General features: G+C 53.5%; 3 protein-coding genes and 1 pseudogene across 28 annotated transcripts in view; 3 read left to right on the forward strand and 1 right to left on the reverse strand.

Annotated features, from left to right (window-relative positions):
- MGRN1 (mahogunin ring finger 1) overlaps positions 1 to 7,208 on the forward strand; it is a 51,456-nt gene extending 44,248 nt beyond the window's left edge. For both annotated transcript variants that reach the window (XM_081133629.1, XM_081133628.1), the window contains 3 exons: positions 1,486 to 1,584; positions 3,718 to 3,762; positions 5,504 to 7,208. In XM_081133629.1, coding sequence (XP_080989755.1) covers positions 1,486 to 1,584; positions 3,718 to 3,758 — 140 coding nt within the window. In that variant the 3' untranslated portion in view covers positions 3,759 to 3,762; positions 5,504 to 7,208. The remainder of the gene's footprint in view (positions 1 to 1,485; positions 1,585 to 3,717; positions 3,763 to 5,503) is intronic.
- Positions 7,209 to 10,052: 2,844 nt separating this feature from the next.
- Positions 10,053 to 18,859, forward strand: NUDT16L1 (nudix hydrolase 16 like 1). Of its 8 annotated transcripts, XR_013998392.1 has the most exons (5): positions 10,065 to 10,233; positions 10,309 to 10,569; positions 11,305 to 11,527; positions 16,082 to 16,144; positions 18,666 to 18,859. XR_013998392.1 is itself a non-coding variant. In XM_081131514.1 (4 exons), the coding sequence occupies exons 1-3, from the start codon at positions 10,084 to 10,086 to the stop codon at positions 11,524 to 11,526; spliced, it is 633 nt and encodes a 210-aa protein (XP_080987640.1). In that variant the 5' UTR covers positions 10,069 to 10,083; the 3' UTR covers position 11,527; positions 18,666 to 18,859. The 8 variants fall into 8 exon arrangements, 4 of the variants coding, with proteins under 4 accessions (XP_080987640.1, XP_080987641.1, XP_080987642.1 ...); XR_013998391.1 differs by lacking the exon at positions 16,082 to 16,144 and having other exon boundaries at positions 10,053 to 10,233; positions 10,309 to 10,639; XR_013998393.1 differs by lacking the exon at positions 18,666 to 18,859 and having other exon boundaries at positions 10,069 to 10,233; positions 10,309 to 10,639; positions 16,082 to 16,145.
- The window catches only part of ANKS3 (ankyrin repeat and sterile alpha motif domain containing 3), a 30,413-nt gene continuing 18,563 nt past the window's right edge, over positions 13,086 to 24,935 (reverse strand). For 9 of the 17 annotated variants that reach the window (XM_081131503.1, XM_081131500.1, XM_081131511.1 and 6 more), the window contains 11 exons: positions 24,205 to 24,363; positions 21,027 to 21,164; positions 20,418 to 20,527; positions 18,913 to 19,089; positions 16,062 to 16,186; positions 15,402 to 15,543; positions 14,877 to 15,049; positions 14,428 to 14,513; positions 13,841 to 13,924; positions 13,541 to 13,631; positions 13,086 to 13,462 (listed from right to left, as the gene is read on the reverse strand). In XM_081131503.1, the coding sequence (XP_080987629.1) occupies positions 13,552 to 13,631; positions 13,841 to 13,924; positions 14,428 to 14,513; positions 14,877 to 15,049; positions 15,402 to 15,543; positions 16,062 to 16,186; positions 18,913 to 19,089; positions 20,418 to 20,527; positions 21,027 to 21,164; positions 24,205 to 24,363 (1,274 nt within the window). In that variant the 3' untranslated portion in view covers positions 13,086 to 13,462; positions 13,541 to 13,551. The remainder of the gene's footprint in view (positions 13,463 to 13,540; positions 13,632 to 13,840; positions 13,925 to 14,427; positions 14,514 to 14,876; positions 15,050 to 15,401; positions 15,544 to 16,061; positions 16,187 to 18,912; positions 19,090 to 20,417; positions 20,528 to 21,026; positions 21,165 to 24,204; positions 24,364 to 24,935) is intronic. The other 8 variants (XM_081131505.1, XM_081131497.1, XM_081131502.1 and 5 more) reach the window with 7 other exon arrangements.
- On the forward strand, positions 21,476 to 22,110 carry LOC308554427 (large ribosomal subunit protein eL18 pseudogene; annotated as a pseudogene). Its single transcript has one exon. The product of its transcript is annotated as a large ribosomal subunit protein eL18 pseudogene (transcript).

Below are 24,935 nucleotides of genomic sequence, written 5' to 3' on the forward strand. Positions count from 1 at the left end.
GGGTTTCTCAGAGCGAGTTTCAGTGCCCTCCTGGGAACCACACGCACCAGTTACTGTGAGGTTTTCCATCCTGCCATCCAGCATTGGGTAGTAGCGGTTGTTTTATTTCCCGCCTGGATCATTCTGCACGCAGTCAGCTCTTCACCAGTGTCCTCTTGTACAGGGACCATCCGTTGGGGTTGTAGTCCTGCCAGCACCTGGAGAGACCCAGGGCCTCTGTGTTGGCCTTGGCCCTGGCACAGTTGATGGCCAGGGTGTAGGCACAGGGCTCAGCTATGTCCGGGTCTCCTGTGTGGAGTGAGGGGGCTTGCACCTCTCTTGACTGGAAGGTTTAGCATGTAGCAGCCTACGGGCGTCAGGACCCAGCTGCCCATCACATGTACTGGGCTCTGAGTCAGGGGATGACCCCGCCTGACCTCACAGAGGTTGTGGGACATAATAGGGTGCTTCCCTCTGGCGGCTGGGGAGATGCCATCTCTCTACTGTCCTGGTCATTTCTCTCCAGTATGGACAGATGAGGAAACAGGCTCAGGGCTTGTGTTGAGAGAGGCCAAGGCCACTTAATTTAGAGGTGACAGAGCCAGGAGTGGCCCTTGCTGGCTGTCTTCGAAGCCTGCAGTCTGGTAAAGGACCCCAAAATAACCTGCCAATGCTCCATTGCTGTGACCCCCTCTTGCCCACGCCAGCTTCTTCCCCTGGCCAGCTTTGTACTATGGGGACCCACATCCCTTTCAGGAGCAGCCCCTCACACACACACATGGGTGGAGCCTGTCTGCAGGTTTTGGGACTAGGCCCTTGGGTTTGGGTGTGAGTGTGGGTGCCAGGTTTAGGGGTGTCTGTTCCAGGGAGCTGTGCCATCCCTTCCTGCCTGGTATGGTGCAGGACAAGTCTCTCTGCCTCTCAGGCCTTGGCTCCCCACCTCCCCAGGGTTAGCTTTTTCCTGCCTGTGCACTGCGTGTGCGGCACTGGGCAGTCCTCTGCTGTGCCCTGTCACAGGGTCCAGGCTCCTTTCTGCAGCAGAGACCTCCCCCACGAGGACACCCTTGTCAGCACAGAACAATGCAGGTCTGAGGCTGAGAGCGGATATGTGAGAGGGACGGCCACACTGGGTGGACCCCTCTCTGGACCCATGCCAGGGGGCAGAAGGACAGGTTGGTGTGTATGGACCAAGGACTGGCACCCTGCCTGCTCATCCAGAAAGATAAACAGAAGACAGTTATATCTGTTACCGTTTTATCTTTTTTAAACTTGGGCGTGTAATTTTTTTATGGTTAAAGTAAAACAAAAGCCCCATGCTGGGGGGTATAAGAGAAGGAAAGAGAGGAAGAGCAGTGGGGGAGTCGGGATTGCGTCTGGGCCAGAGCCAAGGCCCCCAGCGGCTGTAACCTCTTGGGGATGAAAGGTGGGCTCCTGGGGCTTTCAGCCAGAGGGATGGCCGGGTCCACCCCTGCTTGTTGGGTCCCTGACCTTCTCCCTTCTCTGCAGGGAGCCGTGTACCCTCCATTGAGAATGTCCTACAGGATGGCAACCCCGAGCCCTGTGGCTGCTGCCAACCTGGCCCACCTGCTGACATCTACCTTCCAGGTAACAGCACTCACCCTTTGGGCTCTGGGGGCCACCAGGCCTGAGGCATTGCCGTGACTGTCCCCATGGCACTGGGGGCCTGCTCTATTCTGGGAGGGGCTGACCCACAAGGAGCCTGCCCCACTCTCTCTGGCTCTGAGTTCACGCTCCTTCCATCAACCCCCAAGGCACAGCCAGGCTGTTTTCACAGTCACCCCTCCTGCAGTTCCTGGCTCCTTGGGGCAGAGCCTGTGCCCAAGGCCCCTTTGTCCCCCAGAGCCACCTCAGCCTCGGGAAGGCAGGAAAGACTGCATGTTTAAGGACATGGTCCACTTCTCTGTATGTCGCCTGTCATTGCTGTATCTTCCTTCATCCATGACTCTGGCACGCTTGGGCCTCTGCCCCAGGGAGCTACTAACAAAGCCACCTGCCTGCCTTAGGCCTGACACAGGCCACCAGCTCTCCACCACCTGCCCAAGGTCACTGGTGAAGCAATGCATCCCATGCCAGGGGGCAGGAGGCCAGGCTGGGTGCCTCCACCTAGGGTCCTTTGGCCTCAGCTGCTCTGCTCTCTATTCCTCTTGGCCAAAATCCTCAGTCCTGGGCTCCAAAGATGGGAGACTGGGGAGCTCCCAGATGCTCATGCTGGCACCTGCTAGGATGCCGTCCGAGGTTCTGGGATCAAGATAAATAACTACATTGCCCCAGAGAGCCTGACTCCAGCCACATGGCTGGGGAGCCCCTGTGCCCCCTGCCTGCCTCCCTCCCCCCCAGCCTGCCCCTGGAGCCATCATCGCCTGGTTCCTGGTGACCTGGCCTGGGCATTGGGGGCTGTGACGTGCTTTGGTTTGGAAGGGTCTCTTGCCTTCACCCTGGCTTCTGGATGAGCAGCGGCCTGTGCAGACAGAGGGTCAGTCACAGGTATGAGGAAGCAGCACAGCTGTTGGCTTGGTGGCACATATGGACCTGCCCATAGGGACAGCCACAGGCAAAAGCATACCTTGGAGTAACACAGAATTCCAGTAAGTTCTTTCAGGGCACTTCAGTATTTCATTATGATTCAAGTTTTGGGGGAGTTGGGCCGGGAGACGGACTGGGCTTTCTGGAGCCACAAGTGTGAGTCCTGATCCCAAAGGGCAGAGAGCCCTTGCCCCAGGGGCCATAAAGAGCACATTGTCCACACAGCCTCTGCAGCGCCGCCCCTCTCCTTTCACTTCTTGAGTGGCCCAGAGTGCTCAGGGGTCTGCAGGGTTGGGACAGGCCACAGCTGCTGGGCTCAAGCCCACAGGCGAGACCAGGACCTCTGGCTGTTGAGCCCCTGGGCCTCTAGCTCACATGTGGGGCAGGAAGCAGTTAGCGGTAGAGGTGAGACAGAGTCTGCATTTGAGGCCTGACTGGACAGCAGGGTGGACACCAGGACTGAGGCCGGCTCTGCTCTGGCTCCGTACCCTGCCCATTCGGTGGGTTCTCGGTGCCTCTCAGAGCAGAGAGGAGGTGGGTGGCATTAGCGTCCTGTACCTCCTCCCCCACAGGTACCTCTGATTGCATTTGGGGGGTGGGCAGGGGTCCTTACAGAGGTGGACAACTGTGTGAGCACGTTTCCATGTTTTCTGGTCACATGCTGGCCCCTATGTTATGCTACTGGCTTTTTTCAGTTAGGGGAGATTCTGAGCATCTTTCACATTTGTGTATTTAGGAATGTGAACATGCATTCGGGCATCTTCCTTTCTAACAACTGCACAGCCGTTCCTGAGGGATGAAGTATAATTTAGTGAACCTTAGTGTGCCTGTTTATGGGAAAAAAATGATGGGGGGAAATCCACAAAAGGTGAAAACCTACATGCCCGGGTTCTGGCAGCCTTGTGGGTGGGGGCCCTTCCTGGGCTCCACCTCTAGCTGGGTTCAGCTCTGCCCGGCCCCCAGTCCTTCCACTGGCTTAGTTCTTCTGCATTAGAATTTGGCCCAGTGCTGTGTTTCTCAGGAAATGTATTTTCAGCCTATGTCCGTCTTTTGTTCCAGCACATCGGTTTATGTGGGCTTTTCATTTCTAGCCCCCACCCCTCGGGGCCACTTGTTCTAACGCCAGGGCATGTGCTGTGGAGTGTGCTGGTCTGTCTGAGCCCTTGCTAACCAAGTTTCCATCTCTCTGCACAGCCCGGGCGCCCGACTCCTGTTCCGTTGGTATAGAGGAGTAAGCTGGTACGTGATCACCCTCGTACTCATGGCGGGGTGGCTCTGAGGGGCATCCTTGTCAGGGGGCTGGAGAGAGAACCCCCAGCTTCCTCTCCCTCTCCTGCTTCCTGCAGAGGGTTTCTTCCTATTTTCCAGCTTCTTCCACGTCCATGCCTTCCTTGGGGTCCTGGGTTCTAAATCCAGAGCTCCCCCAGTGCCGCTGTACCTTTGCCCCAAGAGGTGCCCTGGGGGTTTGGTGCTGGCTTTGGGGCCAGATACTCTTCCATCGAGACCAGGTGGCTCAGTCAGGCTCTTCCAGCCTTTAGGGTTCCAGGAACCCTAGCTAAGACCGCATTATGGCTGCTGCTATTAAACTGTTCCCCTGCCCACCTCTGGAACCTTCTGGGACACCAGCCCATTCTGTTACCAGTCTATGAGGAAGTCATATGAGGTTGACTTCCCATCTGACAGGGAGGTGCCCTCTACCTGGGTGACCCAAACAGATGTTTTACAGAAGGCAGTTCAGAGTAACACCAAGAAATAGGCCATATGTGTTGGGGACCCTCTTCCCCTTCCCCTTCTTTCATGTGACATTAGTGGCTCTGGGAAGTCTGGTGATAAGAGACCTTGGTGCCTTTGGTGGCCTAGGGTTTCCCAGATGGAACACTCCAGCAGGACCCCGGTCTGTCCTGGTGGCAGAGCCCCAGCAGCCCCAGCTGGCAGACACTCCAGGCTGGTGTCCGGCCTTCCTCCCTGTCAGCTGTCCTGAGCCCAGGCTGTGGTGTCTGTGCACTTGTTTTGATGGCTGCTTTTAGGTTTCCGCACAAACCTCTCGTCATCCTCTCACTTTTCTTCTGACAGATCTTACCCTCAATTGAAACAGGGTCTGGCACTTTTATAAAGTCAGTTCCCTACCTACACCATACAAGATGTTGAGTGTTGCAATTTAGCTAAAACTTCCAGATGTAGGAAATGCAGGTCAGAGCTACAGAGAGATATTTCAGTTGTGGGCTGCATGGCAGAGCTGACGTCCTGCATATAGCCACAGCTCCTAAGAAAATAGTCCCCTTCCCTGAGGGTCTGCGTTGCAGGCGACTGGTGGCAGACGCACTGCTTGGTTTGCTATGTGAAGATGCCTTTGGAGCCCACGTTCAGGTCGACAGGTGGGCGGCCATGCTTTCTGCAGCTCTAAGAAGTGTGCTGGTCCCTCTGCTGCTGCAACCCCGGTCAGGGCTCCCCACACCAGCGCCTGGGGTGGGGGCAGACTCTGTTCAGGGACAGAGTGTCTCACGGTATTGGGGAGGCAACTGTGGTAACAACATGCCTTTGGGAGGGCAGGCTAGGCTCCTGGGTCTGCTCTGAGCACTGGCTGTACACCCAGGCCCGAGTCCACCCACTTTTGCCTGGGTCTGACCAAATCCCAGGCTAATTTAGTCAGGAAGCTCTGCTGACAGTCACTGATCAGTTTCCAGGAACATAGACCTGGCTAGGGCAGGAGATCAGGGAGGTCAACAGCCCAAGGCAAGGCGCCCTGTTCTGTTCCAGGGCTGCATCTGCTGTTGGCACCCTGCTCACTCACCTGGGGCTAGAGTTCCCTGGCCCTCTGTGTGGTCCACCACAGGCATGCATGCGCATTGGAGGGTGCTGGGTGGCCCTGCCCTCCAGGTTTCGAAGTTGATGGGAACCCAGAGCCTGGAGGGTGGAGGGAGCAGGTGAGGTGGGATGACTCGGCTGAGCCTGACCCTCCTCCCTCTGCTCCCACCTGCAGGATGGCCCACCTCCATGGAGACACCCCGAAGCCTCCTCGCCACTGGCCCCACCCGGCCTCTGCTTGGTGGCCTCAGTCCTAACATGGAGGCCACCAACCTGACTCTACTCTGAAAGCCTGGCCAGGCTGGCAGCATGGAGCCCTCAGCTCCCCAGATGTTGCCAAGGGGCTGTCTGGACTCCATTGAGACCCCTGGCCTCCTGTCTGCATACCCTTCATAGCCACGGCTCCAAGGGGCCCTGCGACCCTTGATTGAAGAGCACAGTGGACTGTCTCCTCTGGCAAACGGTTTTATTTGCAGTCTCTGTATTTGTAAATGGTACAAGATGAAGGATAGCCCCTTTCTGTCTCAGGCACTGAGCTCTGGGGTTTCCCCAAATGCCTTGTCGGCTGGGTAGCTGGGGCTAGAGGCTGGAGGCTGGCTGCCCACATGTCCCAGGTTGGCTTTATCCAGCCTCCCAACCAGTGGGGGGTTGACACCCTGAGAACTCAGCAAACCTGCAGGAGAGAATTTATCGGTGGGTGAAGTGCTGTCTTCACAGGAGGTATTACTGGGGGATATGTTGTCAGAGAAGGAAAGGAAGTGGGGTCTGAGTCACGGTCAATGAAGGAAACAGTGCCTGTCCCCTATCCCTATGTGCGTGGCCCGGCTGGCACTGCTGCTTTGTGCCCTCTGTTGCTTCCCCTTCCCTTTCAGGCCCTTTGGTGCAGGGCTGTCTCCCCTAACTCACAGCCTTTCCCTATGGCCTTGCCTTTGGGCAGCCCAGGTTCCTGCGCTCGAGGCCGAGGTCTGGGTTTGGGTCTGGATCTCCCTAGGGCAGAGGTGCAGGTGCACAGCCTGTTGGCAGCAGTTGGTCTAGTGGCTCCTCTCCAAGTCCTGCACCTTCTCAGAGGTGGCTTTGCACACATCCTCAGACCCCCTCCAAATGGAGGACCTTCTTCTCCACTAGTCCACCTGCCCCAGGAGGGACCTGAACAACTCTGCTCCCTCTGTGCCATTTAAATATCACTTTGTGTTTCTCTTTGATTTGTTCTGAGACTTCTGTGGTGGGACCTGCCTGGGGGCGGAGGGTCCCACCTGAGATGGCCTCATCTTTTTCTTAAGATAAACCAGCTGGGCAACAGAAAGGCAGAAAGAAGTACCCAGCCCTGGTGCAGCAGGGCACAAGCTGCCCCAGCAGGGACCTTGGCCTGGTGGGTTGGTCTGTGTAGCTCCCCATGGGGCCAACACTTTTGGGCCTGGGATTGGGTGGTGCAGAAGAGCTCGCTTTCTGTGGAGGTGCCCTGGGAAGGATGATGGTTCTGGGCTGCTGTCCACAAAGCATCTGCACAGCTGGGAGTTTTGTCCAGTGGGGTCCTCATCTCTCCAGTTCAGCCTGTGAGCAGAGCGCTGTCTTATGCACAGCTCTCGGCCATGCTCAGGCCACCTTCCCCAGCCGCTTGGCTCTGTCTCCCCTCCCCTCCCACCCACTAGTGTGCTTATATGTGCACACGTGCACACACACAGGCTGGCCATCTCCTCCTCACCCTCATCACCTGCCACCACCCTGGCCTCTCACCATTGGTATTGGTGCCAGTACTCTGAAGGACAGGATGCAGACTGCCCTGTCTTGGACTTACACGTGCTATCATTTGATGTATTCTGATTGGCTAGTTTTTGTTTGTTTTTACTGTATATTTATAGTAATAAAATCATGCAGCAATATCCTGTCCACTCCTTTTTCCACGCAGAGCACTGCAGGACCTTGGCCGTTTCTTGGTCAGGAGGCAGGACTGCTTAGTGGCTAGTGGTGGCTTTGACACCCTCATAGCAGTGCAAGCACCAGCTTGTGGCCGCAGCATGTTTCATCATGTGTAAGACATCAGTGAGGTCCAACTCCAGGAGGAAGTGAGGGCTACATGAGGTGCCATGTATGATGCTGCTGGTTACTGTTGTGGCCACTGTGCTGATCAAATGGTCCCTGGGAATTTGGCTCAGTCTTTGAGCAGGTGAAGAAGGAGCCCAGGGCCTCCAGGTTTGTGAGAGGTTGCTGCAGTCCCCATCTGTGTGGCTGTACCATCCCACAGATGTTTCCTGAGCACATACTGTGTGCCAGCAGAAGGCAAGACCAGCAAGGTCTAGGCCCCTGGGACCTTGTGTTCTAGCCAGTGAGACTGCACAAGTAAATCCACATCTTCCCAGATTTGGATGCCATTAGGAAAAGCAAGCAGGTGACAAGATGGGGTCACATGGAGGACTTAATTTAACCCTACTCTGGAAGAGCACCCCGGGTAGCTGGCACAGCAAGTGCAGAGGCCCGGAGGCGGGAGTGAGTGTAGGGTGTCCACTGAGTGAGAAGCGTGAGTGCCTGGAGTGTCGGAATTGAGAGATGTGGTTGCAGATACTGCAAGAGCTTGTAGGGACGGTCAGAGTTCTCGTCTAAGAACAGGTTTTTAAGCAAGGCAGTGACTCCAGATACCATGTGGAGAATGGATTAGAGGCATAGGTTTGGCTGCTATGATGCTGGAGCCCAGCTGGGAGCCCTCTGCTTGGCTCGAGTTCCCCTGCCCAGTAGTAGTTTCCCAGTAGGGAAAAGCTTGTACCCCGGAGTGCCCAGGAAGCACTGTTTGCACCCCCCACCCCAGCTCCTTTGCAGACAGTTCCAGATTGCCTCCATGGGCCCCTTCTTTTTTGTTAATCTTCGCCCGAAGATATATTTATTGACTTTAGAGAGGGGGTGGGGGGAGAGATTTATGTGAGAAACACATGCGCCCTGACCCTGGATCGAACCTGCAACCCAGGTATGTGCCCTGATTGGAAATCAAACCCATGACCTTTCAGTTTATGGGACGGAGCTCCAACTAACTGAGCCACGCCAGCCAGGGTCACGGTTCCCTTCTTTAACTCAGGCACTGGAGAGTAGAACCGGTGTTCTTGGCTGGCCAGTCCTGCCCCAAGGAAGGACTGCCACCCTTGGTTGTGCCTGGGTTTAGCATGGTCCCAGTGTGGGTAGGAAGGTGCTCAGTGTCAGATGAGTTCTTGCATGGGCTACACTGGATCTCCCTCCTTACTTCCCCTAAACTGACCAACCTTGTTCATTAATGTCTGGTATCAGGGAGGGATTGGGCACAGGGCACCATTCCTCTGCCCCCTGCTGCACACTGGCCCTGGGCTCAGGTCATGCCCCGCAGCCTGGAGACAGGGCCCTCTCTGGATGGGCCCTTCCCCTGACTGACCTCTCGCATTCAGACACAGTTACTTGCCCTCCTGTCAGCTGCAGCTACTCTTCTGAGCCCTGACTGGCAGAGGGCCACAGCGGGGGAGAGAGCTTCCCTCTGGGTACTTATCTCCCACATCTCCTGACACAACAGACCGTGGACCTAAGGTGAGTTTCTGGTGGACCCCACCAACCCTTGCCTGCCCTCTGCCTTTCTCCTCTCCTACTCAGCCCCACTCAGGGCAGCCCTCCCCATGCCACACACCTTCACCTCAGTGCATGGCTCTCCCAAGGCTGTACCCGTGGCACCCATCCAAAGTTTCTTCACTCAACAAATCCATGCCCACCGTGGGAAGGCAAATGGAGCTTGGGACAGCTGGTGGAGTGAGTGGCTGGACTCAGGGGAACCCCAGCGATTTCTCTAATTCTTTCTGCAGAAAATGAGGTGAGTACCTGAGGTGGAAGGTAGAGGAGGTTTTCTGTCGTGGACACTGGGTAAGAGGGTGGAAATCTACGGTAGGATCCTGGGCAAGTCCTGCCCCTATGAGCCCAGGGTACTCTTTGGGAAACTGGGGAGACCCCATTTCCTCCAACAGTACCTGGCATACGGTGCCTGGCTTGGAGGGTATTTGGGGCGTTGGGCTCGGAAACTTACAGCCCTAGCCAACTGGGTGTAGGGAGCGCTGGGGCTTTTCGCCACCCACCGCAAGTCCAGGGCTGAGCGTGGACTCACGCTGTGGGACAGTTGGAACTCCACCGGGCCCTTCTGTGCCGTTACGGAGTCAGGCAGAGCAGCAGTGATCTTGGAGTGGAGTGCTTAGCAGGTTGCAGGCGCCCAGGGCTGTGGGGCTGGTGTGCTTGGAGGTGTGGGTTGTGCCCGCTGGTTGCAGGGCTCAGCTGAGCCCTGCTGGGAGGTAGGAGGCTCCCACGTGCCCAAAGAGGGCTGGGGAGGAACGCAACTCAGCCCCGCCAATGGTGACGTGATCTTTGGGATCCTGCTGCTCCTTCACGCGAGCACTCTGGGCCCCGCGCCTCTCACCGTCCGGCTCCGCACGCAGCGGGTGGGAAGCCCGAAGTCCCTAGCGGGTGAGGTCGGGCTCAGTTCTGGGGAGCGCGCCTGGCGCGTGGCATCCTGGGCGCTGCGGTTTCCGAGTTCCACCCGCTGGGCCAGCGCAGGTTCGCGGCTCTCGGGGGCGCGCCGTTCCTCCCTTTGCACACGCCCCTTGCGCCTCTCAACGACGCATCGGTGGGCTCCGTCACGATGCGTGTCAGCGATTGGTGGAGGGAGCGCGTCTGCCGTGGATTGGTCAGATGCGGCGGGGGCGGGCCAGAGCACGCACTTAAGGGGAGGTACCGGCGGCGCGGGGGTGGAGCGGTGCCAAGATGTCGGCTGCTGTGCCGGAGCTGAAGCAGATCAGCCGGGTGGAAGCGATGCGCCTGGGGCCGGGCTGGAGCCACTCATGCCACGCCATGCTCTACGCCGCCAACCCCGGGCAGCTTTTCGGCCGTATCCCCATGCGCTTCTCCGTGCTGGTGAGGACGCGGGCGGGCGGACGGGGGCCGGGATGCCGCTCGGACCTGCGCCCGTGACCCGGCGCTCCCTTGTAGATGCAGATGCGCTTTGATGGGCTGCTGGGCTTCCCCGGGGGCTTCGTGGACCGGCGCTTCTGGTCGTTGGAGGACGGACTGAACCGGGTGCTGGGCCTGGGCCTGGGCTCTCTGCGCCTCACCGAGGCCGACTACCTGAGCTCGCACCTGACCGAGGGCCCGCACCGCGTCGTGGCGCACCTGTACGCGCGGCAGCTGACGCTGGAGCAGCTGCACGCCGTGGAGATTAGCGCGGTTCACTCGCGCGACCACGGCCTGGAGGTGGGGCCGCCGCCTGGGTCCCGCTCCCCACCCCGGGGTTTGGCTCTGGCCCCGCGGAAGGCACCGATGGGTAACACGTCCTCCTGAGGGTCCCCTGGCCGGGTGGGTGGGGTGTCACTCTCTGCAGCATAGGGGTGGGGAGGGGAACCTGAGGCGCTGGTGGGAGGCTGGGGCTCCCTCTGGGCTGTGTTCCATCTGCCTTGCTGCCTGCCATTGCCAACCTGGGAGTGGGGGGTAGGACTGGTTGGGGGGATGGGATGGGGCGGGACCTGCTCGAGGAGGTGGGAAGTGGAGCAGAAAGTGGGGTTTGTAGGACTGGGAACGAAGGTTGGGATCTTATGGTGCAGGGTTTGAAGGTTCTTGTGATTTGTGGGTGTTATGATCTGGAAGGGCTGGGAGTGACACTTGGTGTGTTGGGCTTCACCTGCTGCAAGGGGGAGCATGGGTGCCGACTGGGGGCTTCCTGCCAGCGGATGGGAGGCTGGAACATGAGGGTGCAGAGGGTGGGAAGTGCATGAGGTGGCACTGAAACCTGCTTGAGGAGGAGAGGGCTGCACTGCTCCAAAGGGCTGCTGGCTGGCTTCTGCCTCACCAGACCCTGCTGCGAGCGGTCTTCCACTCTCCTTGGCAACCTGGCGTCCCTTCCCCTGGCCTAGCAGTTCACAGGTCCCTCCTACCAGGGCTGTGCTATTGGTGTGGGGGCTCGGCCCCAACCCTGGTCTCCTTTTGGCGCAGGTGCTGGGGCTTGTGCGGGTCCCGCTATACACCCAGAAGGACCGAGTCGGTGGCTTTCCCAACTTTCTGAGCAATGCTTTCATCAGCACAGCCAAGTACCAGCTCCTCTTCGCTCTCAAGGTGCTCAACATGATGCCCGAGGAGAAGCTGGCTGAGGCTGTGGCTGCAGCCACTGAGAAGCAGAAGAAGGCCCTGGAGAAGCTGCTCCCATCATCTTCCTGAGGTTGCTCCTGTACTGCGTGTCTTCACCCTCCCCTGGCTCTGTCTGCGCCCACGGGCTGAGACTGGGCCCAGACATCCTGTGGGAGTGTGTCTTCTTGTGTATTTCTGTCTATAACCCTTTCTGACTACATGGGGTGAGTGGGCATCTCATCATCTCCACTGCCTCGAGCAGTCACAGGGCCAGGTGGCACCTCAGGTTGGTCAGTGGGTGGCCTGGGGGTGCTATGCCTGGCTATCCAGGCTCAGGAAATTCTCACCCATCTTGAGGCTCAAACCCACCTCTCTGAGTCTCATGGGCTGGTGGAAGCTCAGATAACACCCGATATTCCAAGTGGGAGGTGCACAGACATTTAGACCAGTGAGAAGTTGGTTCTCGTGAGGATCCTTTTGTCTCAGTTGACTCATTACTGCATCCTGCCCTCTGTGCCAGCCTCAGGGCCTAGAGGAGAGCCAGTTTGGGTAGGATGTTGTACTGTTAATTTTAGCCGTCAGCTTTACTTAGTTAGATTTTCTTTTCTGTGTTGAACTATGGGTGAGGCTTCCGAACGGCTTTACTCCACTGGTGTTTGGTTCCTGAGGACAGAGTCCTGGGCCCAGCTGTATAGATGGAGTTGTTGAAGGGGCAGTAAAGTGGTTCCTCCGCTGCTCTATTCTTTGGTCCTGACTGTAGGCCCAGGGTGGGCACAGGAGGGTGTCCCCTTCCTTTTACTACCTGGAGACTTAAGGACAGGGCCAGGTTCAAGTGCACTGGGCACCATTCAGAGTCAAGCTGCCACAGACCTCCCATCTCAGGTGGGGTTGCTGTCCACCTCCTTGTTAACATGTGGCACTACCAGCCATGGACCTATCTGGGCCGTCGGCTTGGTCTGGGGCTTCTGTGCTGAGGCCATCCACAAGAGGCCCCTTTTCTATCATGGTGGCTCTGGCTACACCTAGGCTGAGCCTGCTGCTCTTCCTGTGCTTTGAAAGCCTCCTTTTCTCCATTCCCAGTATGGTCTGCAGGCAGCTCCCAGGGATGGTCTGGAAATACCCACTGATTATGCAGAGTGACAACAGGAGAGCCACCACAGGCAGGAAGGTCACCACTGGCAGTCTCCTATGGTCCTATGTCTGGCAAAACTTCTCAGCGAAGCTATCAGAAAGTTTCCACAGTGCCTGCCCAGCCTGCTAAGGAAAGCGGTGCTCCCTGCCCAGCCTGGGCATCCGTCCCATCTTAGAGCCTTGAAGCAGCCACACTGTGGGCAAAGGCACTTCACTCTGTAAATAAAATAGCTGTACTTAGCTCCTCTCTTATTTCCTGGGGCATAGGGGCATGCTTGGCTCTCCAAGTAGCTTCTGTTGAATCAAGGCGGCTCTAAGCAAAAGTGGCCCTAGCTTGTAGGGACAGTGGGGCAGAATGGGTCAACAAGTCAGCCCCACTATGAGCACAGTGTTGTCTGTCCTGGCAGAGGAGACCTGGGTCCCAGCAGGTCACTGGGGCCAGGGGTCCTGCCATGGCTTTCCCCTTGCTTTATGTCAGCCAATATTGCATATTGTGTGACCAGAACTGAGCCCCTCATCAGATCTTAACATTTTATTTTCCAGCAAATGTCATATGCTGCCCAGGCACCCCAGTCCTCACCCATCAGGGCAAACCTGAGTGTGGCGCCTGCGGTATATGGGGACATGCTCTCTCCCCAAGGTCCTGTCTTCTCTGGGCCTTACCACCAGGTTCAGGGCAAGGCCCTCATCCTGCCTCCATGGGGGCCTTGCTGCCTGGCACAGGCCACAGCCCGGTCCTGTCTCTCTACCAGCTGCTCCCAGGGGCCGATCCTCTGGCCCCAGCTGGAGCCTGGGCTGCTGCAACTGCCCGTTCACTGCCCTCCTGTCTTCCGGGCATACAGCTTCAGGGTGGATCAGTCACCCAACGTCAGGTTCTGAGAAGGAAAAGGGAGAACTGAAGTGGGCATTCATTCGCTCAGCTCCCAGTGGACCCTGCTGCCCCAGCTTGGATCCTGGGCTGGCCCACACTCACCGTCCCTTGGGCTAAGGCTCCCGCCAGTTCTCTTTCCCGTTCAGCAACTGCAGCTTCTCCAGACCCTGGGTCACTGAGCACAGCACTCGCCCTGCGAATGGGAACAGAGTCTGCTTTGCAAGTCTGAGCAGCACTGGGAAGGAAGGAGTGCCTTGGGGGGCACTAGGAATGGATAACCTGGAAGGTCAGTAGGTTGTAGTGGAGCTGCCCTAGGAGTCTGAGCTGACAGGGCTCTTCCTATTATTGTATCTGGCCCCTGGGTGGGGGTGAGGGTCACTAGCTGCCATCCCAGAGACTCACCCATCTCATGGACTCGATCCTCCAATGCTCCCGACAGCTCAGGGAGGCTCAGGGCCTGCAGAGAGGCCTGCCAGCCTTTGGAGTCTGTGGGGCAGAGAGCTGGGTGAGCCTAGGGTCTGTATGCTTACAGACCCTGCCTTTGTCCTGAGCTGCTGTGACCAGGAGACCCACCCAACTGTGATTCCCTGAGTGACCCCTTTGTTACATCAAAATGTGTTCTGTTTGCTGACCAAAGCATAACTGCTGATCAGGGCTTGGCCCCGCAATGAAAAAGGGGGGTGGGGGTGGGGTGTCACTGGCCTCCCATGAGTCTGTGCCCTGGGGTGGACCCAGCATGGAGACTGCAGAAGTCACCTGAGGTTTTGGACAGCACAGTCAGCCACGGCCAGAGGGCTTTGCCTTCCACCATCAGGATGGATGGTAGGGGAATGGGTTGGGGAGGGCAGGGTGCCCTTACTCTGGAGTCTGGGATTGTGTTTGCAAGGGGACCTGGGAGTGTAAATGTGGTAACTGCTGAGATAAGTGGTAAAACCCAGCCTAAGGAGGCATCTCTGCCCAGCCCCAGGCCAGGATGCTGCTCTCCTTACCGGCTGTGGGGAGGGCCTGGCCTAGGGTGGCACCGAGAGGGGACTCATCTCGCTTCACTCGGGCTGACAGCTCAGCCTGACAGGCTCTGCAGGATACAAGACCAAGTACTGGTAAGGGGAGAGCCTAGTGACTGCTTTTCATGGTCCCAGAGGGCAGGGAATGGCAGGCACCCCACCTTCCTGAGTGCAAGGCATACAGCTCTACGCTGTCCTCGAAGCCAACCTTCCTGGCCTTGGCAAGCACCCCTGGCACCCACCCACACAAGCTCTTAGCCCAAGACCCAGGTTGAGAGCTTGTGTAGAGGGCACAGATTTTCAGGGTCCCACTTCTGTTGGAAGAGCCAGAATGAAATGGGGGGAGAGGGTGGCAGGGAGTGACCCCAGGAGGCCCTGAAAGCAAGTCCTTGAAGAATCTGGAGTGAACTCAGCCAGCACAGGTGCCTACTCACTGTAGCTGGTCCAGGATGAGAGCAGCATCCCTGGCCAGGGCCCAGGTCTCCTGTAGCTGGGCAAGGATGTCTTTGCGTGTGCCATCCTGTTCCAGGAGGCAGCTCTCCACCACGGCCCGCAGCTCCTGCTCCTGGGATACCTGGCCCCGCATGGCCTCCACCTCCTCACAGCGCTGGAGAGGGAGAGGTAGGAGGTGGGGCAGGCAAGTGGGCCAAGGATGCAGGAGGCACCCCATCCTCCATCCCTGCCTGTCCCTGCTTTGGGTCCTTTCCTGTGAGCCATCTGGGGTCCACACCAGCCTCTTGTTCTCTGACCTCACCATAACTCTTCTCTCCTGTGTCCCACCCACCTAATGTTCCATAACTTTCTGAGCCTTCTTCCTGTGGGCCTGCCTGCACATCTCCCCTTCAGGGTAGGAGCTGTAATGCTTTCTGCCCTCACTGTCCTATCACCCACTGTGTCCTCTGCAGGTGTATGTCTCCAGACCTCTCGCTTGCCATTTCTGCACATCTCCTCCCCCCTACTTTGTGCAGCTGGATGGCGAGCTCTTGCATCTCAGCCTCCAGCCTGTCAGCATAGGCCAGCTCCAGGGCGTCACTAGGGGGGCGGGCACTGCTGTGCCAGCGGGCAATGGCAGAAGTCATCTTCCTCTTGGGTCCAAACAACCTGTGGGGGGAATGAGAAAAGGATTAGCATTTGCCAGGTGCCTGGAAGCTCCATGAACCATGGTCCCCCTGGGAAAGATCCCAGCCTTGAGGGGGGAGAGTTGCCCCGGGATCATGCAGCAGAGGACAGAAACAAAGGGTTGTAAGAAGTGATGACCTCACTGGAGCCTGGTCCCTTTCCCAGCTGGGCTCCTGCTTTCACTAAACAAGAAACTCAGCTGCCTGGCTCCAGGCTATATATGACCGTCTGCCAACAGGGAAGGCTCTCAAAAGTGAACAGGCAGAAAATGTCTGGGTGCTCTGAATGCAGCACTGAGCAGGGCCAACTTGGGGAGCCACAGAACCCACGCCATTTGCACCTAGGCTGTAGGAGTAGAGTGGACAGCTGACTACAGGAAGAAAGCGGCTCTAGGGAGGGCAGCTCTTTTCTATCATTGCTGGGAAGCTGCAACATCAGGTGGCCCCAGAACTCTGCTGAAACAAGGGGCATGCAGCCACAGATGGCCCCTCTGGACTCACGTGATGCCTATTTCCTTCAGGTCACTCTCAGTGAGGGTCAGGAAGATTCGAAGGTCGACGTCCTGTTCCTCAAACAGCTGCAGGTACTTCAGACACCCGATCTGTTCCAGCAGTGTGGCAAGGTCCTAGAGGGCAGAGGCCAGGACAGGTCAGAGGACAGGCAGGGCACAAAGACATGGGGACAAAGAAACACAATGCAAGGCAGAGCCACTTTTCTCCAGCTAAGTGTGTATTTGTGAGGTCACTTTTAAGAGGGAGATCTGAGCCCTGCTGATCCCCCAAGTTCAGCAGTGAGACAGTGACCTGACTGCAGGCAAAGAGCCCAAGCTGCCTCTCCTCTCTCTATGCCTTCAAGCAGAGCAGGGAGTCCAGAGACACCTACTTGTGTCTTAGATCCAATGTCTTTTCATTTCAGCCTGAAGGACACCTTCAGTATTTCCCGTAGGGCAGGTCTGCTAAGGACAAATTCTCAGACTTTTTTTACCTGGGACCATCTTAATTTCTCCTTCACTTCTGAAGGACAGCTGTTGCTGGAGTAGCATTCTTGGTTGGGTTATTTTTCTTTCATTACTTTGAATATGTTGTCAAATGTCTTTGGTCTCCACAGTTTCTGAGGGGAAATGAGCTATTCATCTTACTGAGATTCCTTTGCTGGTGATGAGTCACTTTAAGATTCTCTTGTTTTTTGACAGTTGGGTTATGTTGTCTAGGTGTGGATCTGAGTTTAACTTAAGAGTTCATTTCGCTTCTTGGATGTGCAGATTCATGTTGTGATTAAATTCAGGAAGATCCGGCTAAAACTTTTTTTCTGCCTTCCTCTCCCCCGTCCTGGACACCGTGTGTGCATGTTGGCATGCTTGGTGGTGTCCCACGGGTTTCTATTCACGTTTCTTCATTCTTCTCTCTGTTCCTCATACTGGATAATCTCAACTGGACTGTGTCAGGTTTTCTGATTCTTCTGTGTGCGCGAATCTACTCTGAGCCCCTCTACTGGAATTTTCATTTCAGTTATACTTTTCAACTCCAGAATTTCTACTTGGTTCATTTTTATTTCTATCACTTTCTTGAAATTCTCTATCTAGATGTAGTTTCCTTTAGCTCTTTGAGCACATTTTTAAAAGCTTGTTTAAAGTCTTTGCCTAATAAAAGTCCAGTGTGCCTGGGCTTCCTCCGGGACAGCTGCTACTACTGCCTTTTCTTACTGTCTGTGGCCCACTTCCTTGTTCTCTGCATACCTTTTTTTTTTTGCTGAAAGCTGGACATTTTAATGCAGCAACTCTTGAGGTCCGAGTCTTCCCCTAGGGCTTGTTGTCTGTACTCTTTCTGGTCTGTGACCACTTAAGTTCCTACTCATTCAGCTTAGTGGTCAACTGAGGACTGGACAGAAGTCTCCTTAAACATTGGAACCAATAAATCTCCGTCTTTGCCGAACATAGCTCTGTATGCTTGTTGGGGCACATCTTCAACACTCAACCAGGCAGATTACAGTTCTGTCCTAGCCTTTGCTTCTTGCTTGCTCAAAACCTCAGGATCATCAGAGGTACTCTCAGGTCCCTCGACCATACACACAGCCTTGAGCATGTACGTGGCCTCTCAGATTCTCAGGAATAAGAACTTTTCAAAGCTCCTATGGACATCCCCTTCCCCAGCTTTTCCTTTTAAGCTTTGGGGCTAATGTATACACCCCAACTGTTATCCAACACCTCAGACAGGTGCAAAGTTAAAACATTTCCCTGTAATTATTTTCAACACATGTCCTCCAGTGAGAGGGCTTCTGGTGTTGAGTAGATAAGCTCTAAGTTGAGTCAAATAAAGCCTTATAAGCATGCCTTCTAGGGAACCATTAGACAGGTCTAGTAATGCCAAGTCTTTGAGAATGAAACTCTGAAAGCACTCCAGCTCTGCTCTCTCCCCTTCAGTGGCTGTCATAGCTACCCTGACATTGGAGAGTGAAAGAATGGGATTAGGGCAAGTTGAAATACTAAAAGCTCACAGTTCTCACTGAGATCCAGCCATTTCTCTTGAATAAACATTCTCCTGGATGCTGTAAGCCTTTAGTTGATTCACAAAGTTCTGAAAAAAACTGATTCTGACCACTTTCGCCAGTTTTAATTCAAAAGTTGTTACTCTGTCACTTTCCTCAACCTACTTTCTGAAATAGCTTTAAGATCCCACCAACTCTCCAATCCACATGCATTTAAGGACTCAAGTGGTGCAGCTGCTTGCAGAACCTGGGAATACAGGCCCTGGAGATAGCTCCCTGGGGGTGGGGCGGGGTGCACGAAGCCAGCAAAATTATAGGCTTCTAGTGAACAGCAGAGCTGTGACCTGGAACAAATAAATGGCAAGTACTTACCGGTCTGTCTTCCATCTCTGTACCACCTATGCCCACTGAGGGCAAAGAACTCAATACACATGCATTAGACAGTTGAGCTGCTATGTCACACCTGTAATCCCTAAGAAATTGCGTAGCCGGAGTGACCCATAATGAAGGCAGAAACAGCAATTTTCATGAAGTGCATACTATGTGTCCCTTTGTCTCTGCTTCCCTTGCATCTTCTCACTGACTCCTGAAAGCAGCTTTCCTGTTTTTCTCCTCCCTAGGCTCAGGGGGACTGTCAAGTATGGAAATGAGCATGGTAACCAAAGGGAGAGGCAGATACGAAACCTGCCACTGGTACCTTTGACCTTAGGAATCCTCTGGGCCCAAGAAGCTTTACAGATCATTTGGGGAAAAGCCACCATACTCTTCTCTCAACAGTGCATTATAAGCACACAATAAATGCCTTACAAATCACAAAGAGCACCATTTTTCTAAGTGTGTAGCCACCAGTTTCCCAAATGGTCTTACCTGGGGTCCTGAATAGGGGAACTTCTCAGTCTGGGAGATAGATCCTGGGGAACAGGATGCCCCGGAAGTCCCAGTGCTGGGAGGCCACTGGTTGTCACTGTTGCTGTAGCGAGTCTTGGTCTTCATATAACTTTTAGTTTGTTTGCGAACTGAGCTTTTACGTGCATTATCTGAATCCTGTGTCAAGAGGTGTGTGTTTAAAGTAACAGTGAAAGACTAATCATCAGGGAAATACAGATTAAAACCACAATGAGGTATCACCTCACATCTGTCAGAATGGCTACTATCAACAAATCAACAAGTGTTGGTGAAGATGTGGAGAAAAGGGAACCCTCACACACTGTTGGTGGGATTGTAAATTGGTGCAGCCACTAAGGAAAACAGGAGATTCCTGAAAAAATTAAAAATAGAGCTGCCATATGATCTAGCAATTCCATGTTCTGAATATTTATCCAAAATAAACACTAATTCAAAAAAGATACAAGCACCCCTATGCTCACTGCAGTATTACTAGTAAATAGCTGAGCCATGGAAGCAAGCTAGGTGTTCAACAGATGAGTAGATGAAGAAGATGTGGTACATATATACAATGGAATATTACTCAGTAGTGAAAAAGAATGAAATCTTGCCCAGCCAGTGTGGCTCAATGGTTGAGCACTGAACCAGGAGATCATGGTTCAGTTCTCAGTCAGGGCAAATGCCCAGGTTGTGGGGGCATGCAGGAGGTAGCCGATGAGATCAATGATTCTCCTCACTGATGTCTCTATCTCTCTCCCTCCCTCTCCATTCCTCTCTCTGAAATCAATATAAATAACAAAATTGGGGCGTTTTAAAAAAGAATGAAATTTTGCTATTTGTAACATGGATGGACCTAAAGGCTATTGTGCTAAGTGAAATAAGTCAGAGCTACCATATGATTTCACTTAATATATAACTCCAAAAAAAATAAAACAGAAAAAGAGAATAAGCTAATGGCTGCCAAAGGGGAGAGGGGTGGGGGAATGGGAATTAAAAATAAGTATAGAGGAAAAGTGCATGACCTCTGGGGTCAGCTAGAGCTGGGATACGTATCCCAGCTCTATTAGTAAGTACTTGTGGAACCTTGGACAGATTCCTTACAAAAAAAAAAGAAACCAAAAACAAACACCCACAACAAAACTGCTCAAAAAATAAAGTAACACTGAAGATCTTGCAGCTGACATGGCTGCATCCAAACTGCTCTCTGCCCCATGGTTCCAGCTTCTACTCTCAATCCGTGCCACTTCCCTCACAGCATGGGTAAGATTTGAAACTCCCCCCACATGCCATACAGGGGCTTCCACTGAGGTCACATAAACCCAGGTGGTTCTAGAGGGTGGCCCTGAACCTTGTATGTCCTAGCACAGCACAGACACGCATTAAGTCCCTGTTCTGAGACTCGCCCATCTCAAATGAACTGTTAGCATCCCCCATGACACCAACAAAGGGGAGAGAGGTGAGAGATAAACAATAAGGAGAGGCCTTACCTCATTGCTCTCCAAAGAGGCCTCGCTGCTGACTCCTGGGGCTCTTGCTAGACCCTCACTGCTGCTGCTGCTCCGCACAGCCCCAAGGTGGACACAGAAGGTCTGCTCTTCTGACAACAGTAAAGACAAGGATGCCTGACTACAGGTCTCACACACGGAGACTCCCCAGAGCCTGAGCTGTTGCATCCACAGCACTCATCAACTCCTTAACGTGTTCTGTCTCATGCTGGCCTGAGAGCCCTCCCCTCTATACACACGGGCAAGGTTTTTGTCTGTTCTGTTCACTGGTAAATCCAAGCATTTAGAACAATGCTTGGCACACAGGGCACTCAGTAACAGTTGCTGAATGAATGATACATGTACTACATAGCAAAGACATTTCCCTGAGGGCTCACTAATCAAGAAGCTAAACCTGTCTGGAACAACACCCCCAGATCCCGCATGGGGACACTGGGCTGGATGCTGCTTCTCCCCAGTGCCATGCCAGAGTCTTTAACTCTTCTCAGAAGAGCCAGGGTCTTTCTGTGTCTTTCCCCCTCCTGTTCCCTACCAGAAAGACTCATCATAGCACCCAAGCCCCAGCAGGATAGGTGGGGGTGGCACACATACCCCGGCTGCTGCTGCTGCTACTCTCCACATCCCGGTCATTGATGGGGGAGGTGACATCCCTGTAGCAGAGGCCCCCTCCTTCCAGGGGGTTCTCATCACTACTGTTGAAGGTGACATAGCCCCGTGGAGGCACCTGCTCTGTGGACAGAATGGGGCACATAAACCCACATGAACACAAAAGGGAAGACAAGTTCCTCCTTCCAAATGTGACCACCTCCTCAGAGGGACCTTGGTGTGAGGGAAGACCCAGGATTTAGGCAGGCAGGAAGGAAAATTGTATCTTCCTGGCCATGATCTCATCCACTCGCCACAATAACTTGGACATACTGTTACGTGCAGTTTGCAGGTGAGGAGACGGGTTCCGAGGGGTTGGGAGACCAATCTTGTGTGCCATGGCAAGTGCATAGTAGTCTAAGGACCTGGTCAAGCCTGGTACCCTCTCCCACACCATGCTGTTTGTTTTCCAAATGCAGAGTAGGAAATGGGCCATCATAGGATTCGACATCTGCCACAACAAAAACCAAAAGGTTCGGCACAAGGAGGCTAAACACCAAGGCATCTATCTAAGGCTGTTGGCCAAGCTCTATAGGTTTCTGGTCAGACAAAGCAACCCCCCCTTCAGCCAAGTGGTGAAGAGGTTGTTCATGAGTCGCACCAACTGGCCGCCTCTGTCCCTTTCCCGGATGGTCCAGAAGATGAAGTTTCCTGGCCAGGAGGACAAAACAACTGTGGGTGTTGGAACTATAACCAATGACATGCCTGTTCAGGAGGTGCCTAAACTGAAGGTGTGTGCACTTCATGTGAGCAGCCATACCCAGAGCTGCATCCTCAAGGCCAGGGGGCAAGATCCTCACCTTCGACCACCAGGCCCTGCACTCCCCACAAGGGCTGTGGCCCTGTCTTGCTTTCTGGTCCTTCCAAGGGCCTCAAGGTGTACAGGCATTTGGGCAGGCCCCAGGAATCCCTCACATACGATCCAAACCCTATGTACTATCCAAGGGCCAGAAGTTCAAACGTGCAAGAGGCTGATGGGCTAGGCACAGCTACAGAAAACTAACCCCAGATCCTACCTTGTTATTAAAAAGATTTTGGAGCCCTGGCCGGGTAGCTCGGTTGGAGCATCATCCCGGTACGTCAAGGTTTTGGGTTCGATCCCCAGTCAGGGCACATACAAGAGTCAACCAATGAATGCATAAATACCTGGAACAAGAAGTCAACGTCTCTCTCTCTCTCCCCCTCCCCCCTTCCTCTCTCTCTAAAACCACTCAATAAAAATTTCTAAAAAATTAATAAAATATAAAGATTTTGCATACAAAAGAGAGAGAGAGAGAACGGTAAGCTGTGTTAATGGACTCCTGAGCCAAGGAAAAACTTTAGCACTAGGTGTCCCTTTTAGCTGGAAGCATTTAATCTCACAGGACAGCCTTTACGGTCCCTGTGACTTTTCAACACAGGCACCTAAGGGTTTCCTCTTCCGGTCAGTCAACCCCAGGCAAAAAGAAATCTGGCTGAGCAGGAAGGTTGGAGGCCCTAGGCTAAAAATTAACTATAGTTAACACCAAATTATACAACCTTTGAACGTATCTACCTGCAAGGAAACAAGGAGAAAAGGCAAACACAAACTAGAGAGTTCCATTCTCATCTTGCCCCTGCCACTTCCCCCACAAAAAACATATTTATTTGCATAAAAAAGATTGGCTGATAAAACCATGTCTAAATTATTTTCTTCTTTATACCTTTCTGTAGTTATCAAGGCTTTTTACAATCTGCACACTTATCATTTTAAAATGTTTTTTAATTCTTGGCAAACAACATGTGTGCCTACAGAAAATTTAAATATCACAAGGTATGAGAGGAAAAAACAAAACTCTCCTGAAATGCCATAACCAAGAGTGAACTAGCATCATTATTTTGGAGAACGTTCTTCCAGCCTTCTCTGTGGGTGCATAAGAAGAACAGTGTACAAATGGGCTTCAGCCACGGATTACTTGGGTAACTTGAAAGAATTCCATTTAATCAAAGCATTTGTTGGATGGTTACACAGATTAATTACACCCCACCTCCGGGGTAAGGCCTGCCCTTCCTAGGCCCCTACCATATCTCAGGGTGGGACAGGTAGCATGCACTCCTCGGAAAGGAACAGACTCTGCCACTGAAAACTAAAACTACTTGGCCAAATGTCCCAGAGCCATGTGCTTATAAGCACATCAGACAGGAAGGATATGAGCCGTGCCCTCATCCTGCAGCAGGAGCTTGCCAGCAGCTGGGGGAGGGCCTTTCCCAGTGACCCAGTCAGCCCACTGCCCCCAAGGATGACAGGAGAAGGTAGGCCTTCTCCAGTTGCCAACCCAAGACTCCTTCCAAGGGTCTTAGAAGGAAATCAAGTTACTCACATACTCTTACTGAAATATGGTCTCCTCTGACTGGGAAAGTTGGTTTCTTTCAAACCCAGGCTTCAGAGGGATATCTGTTCATGAAAAGGCCCATCTACCCAGCCCACTAGACCAGCACCTCAGCCTGACCACTGATGGGTGATAGACACCAAAGGAAGATATAACTTGTACGTAAGTCTGCTCTGTAGGTCAGGCCAGTAAGCATAAAACCCAACTTGCGCCTCCTGCACCTCCCGCACTCCCCAAGAGCACTGCACTCAATATTCAGGAGCTGACAACTTTTGAGAATAAACTAAGGAGATGTGCAAACTTGGGGTCTAGGATTCTAGCCCACCAAGTGCATCATGTGACAATTTTCAGAAGGGTCTGAGCATCAGATCCATTACCTGGAGAAAAGAGCAAGAGCGGAGTCATTCCTTGGCCGGGCCCAAAGGCATATTCATCTCACGCCCAGGTGATGTGGCCAGAGACAGCAAGTGGAGCTCGAATGTCACATTGCTCCGGCACTAGCTGACCCACTATGTGATGAATTTAAATCTGAGCCTAGATACATTTCTGCTGCTATTTGTAATTTTAACAAATGAAAAGAAAACTCAAAGGACGAACACAAACCCAAGAGCTAGCCATTGACTGATGTACTTCTATCACTGTCATCAATTTTGAGTCTGAGCTGCTGCTCCCACCCAGTGGCCCATGTTTCAGGAGCCTGAGAGTTGCTACTTTTCATCCAGACAGAACCCTTGAACACACTACCAAAACGGTATCAGGAAACGTGGAATGCTCACCATAGCGAGACGGCTGGGTCCTGCCTCCAAGTCCAATAGCTGTGATCCTGGCCAAGGCCCGAGGTCCCTCATGGATGCTGAGGCCCTTCTTCCGACAGGGCCTCTGTCTCTGAGGAACAGGGCAGGATTCATCTGAAGAACTCAGATCTTCATATTTTTCTGTGGGTTAAACATGAAAATTAAGACAATTTGTCTAGCCCTGGCCAGTGTGGCTCAGAGAGTTGAGCATTGTCTTATGCACCAAAAGGTCATCAGTTCAATTCCCAGTCAGCACACATGCCCAGGTTGCGGGACTGATCCCTGGTCGACGTGGGTGTAGGAGGCAGCTGATTGATGTTTCTCATATCGATGTTTCTCTCTCTCTCCCCCCTTCCTCTCTCTCTAAAATCAATAAAAATATATTTAAAAAAAAATTTTGTCCAGTGAGGGACTAATTTACTAATCCTCACAGTAAACTGAAAAAAATCACTGTAATTGGTTTTCTTAAGTCAAGAAGAAGAAAAGTTTCCCAGGACTTCACATGTGACAAATGCCATAATGGGAATTATGGTCAAGATGGTGGAGTAGAATATTGAATGTCAACTGTAAGTGAAAAAAAAAATTTTTAATTTTTTAAAAAGAGAATTAAAAAAATTTTTTTAAAGAAAGAATTTTTGAAAAATGCCATAATGGGCCAGTCCACCACTCAGATGGGCTGGGGACATCCGGGAGAACAGCAAGCTTGCTGAGTA

Source organism: Miniopterus schreibersii (genome assembly GCF_964146895.1).
Source record: "Miniopterus schreibersii genome assembly, chromosome: 3".
Lineage (NCBI taxonomy): Eukaryota > Metazoa > Chordata > Mammalia > Chiroptera > Miniopteridae > Miniopterus > Miniopterus schreibersii.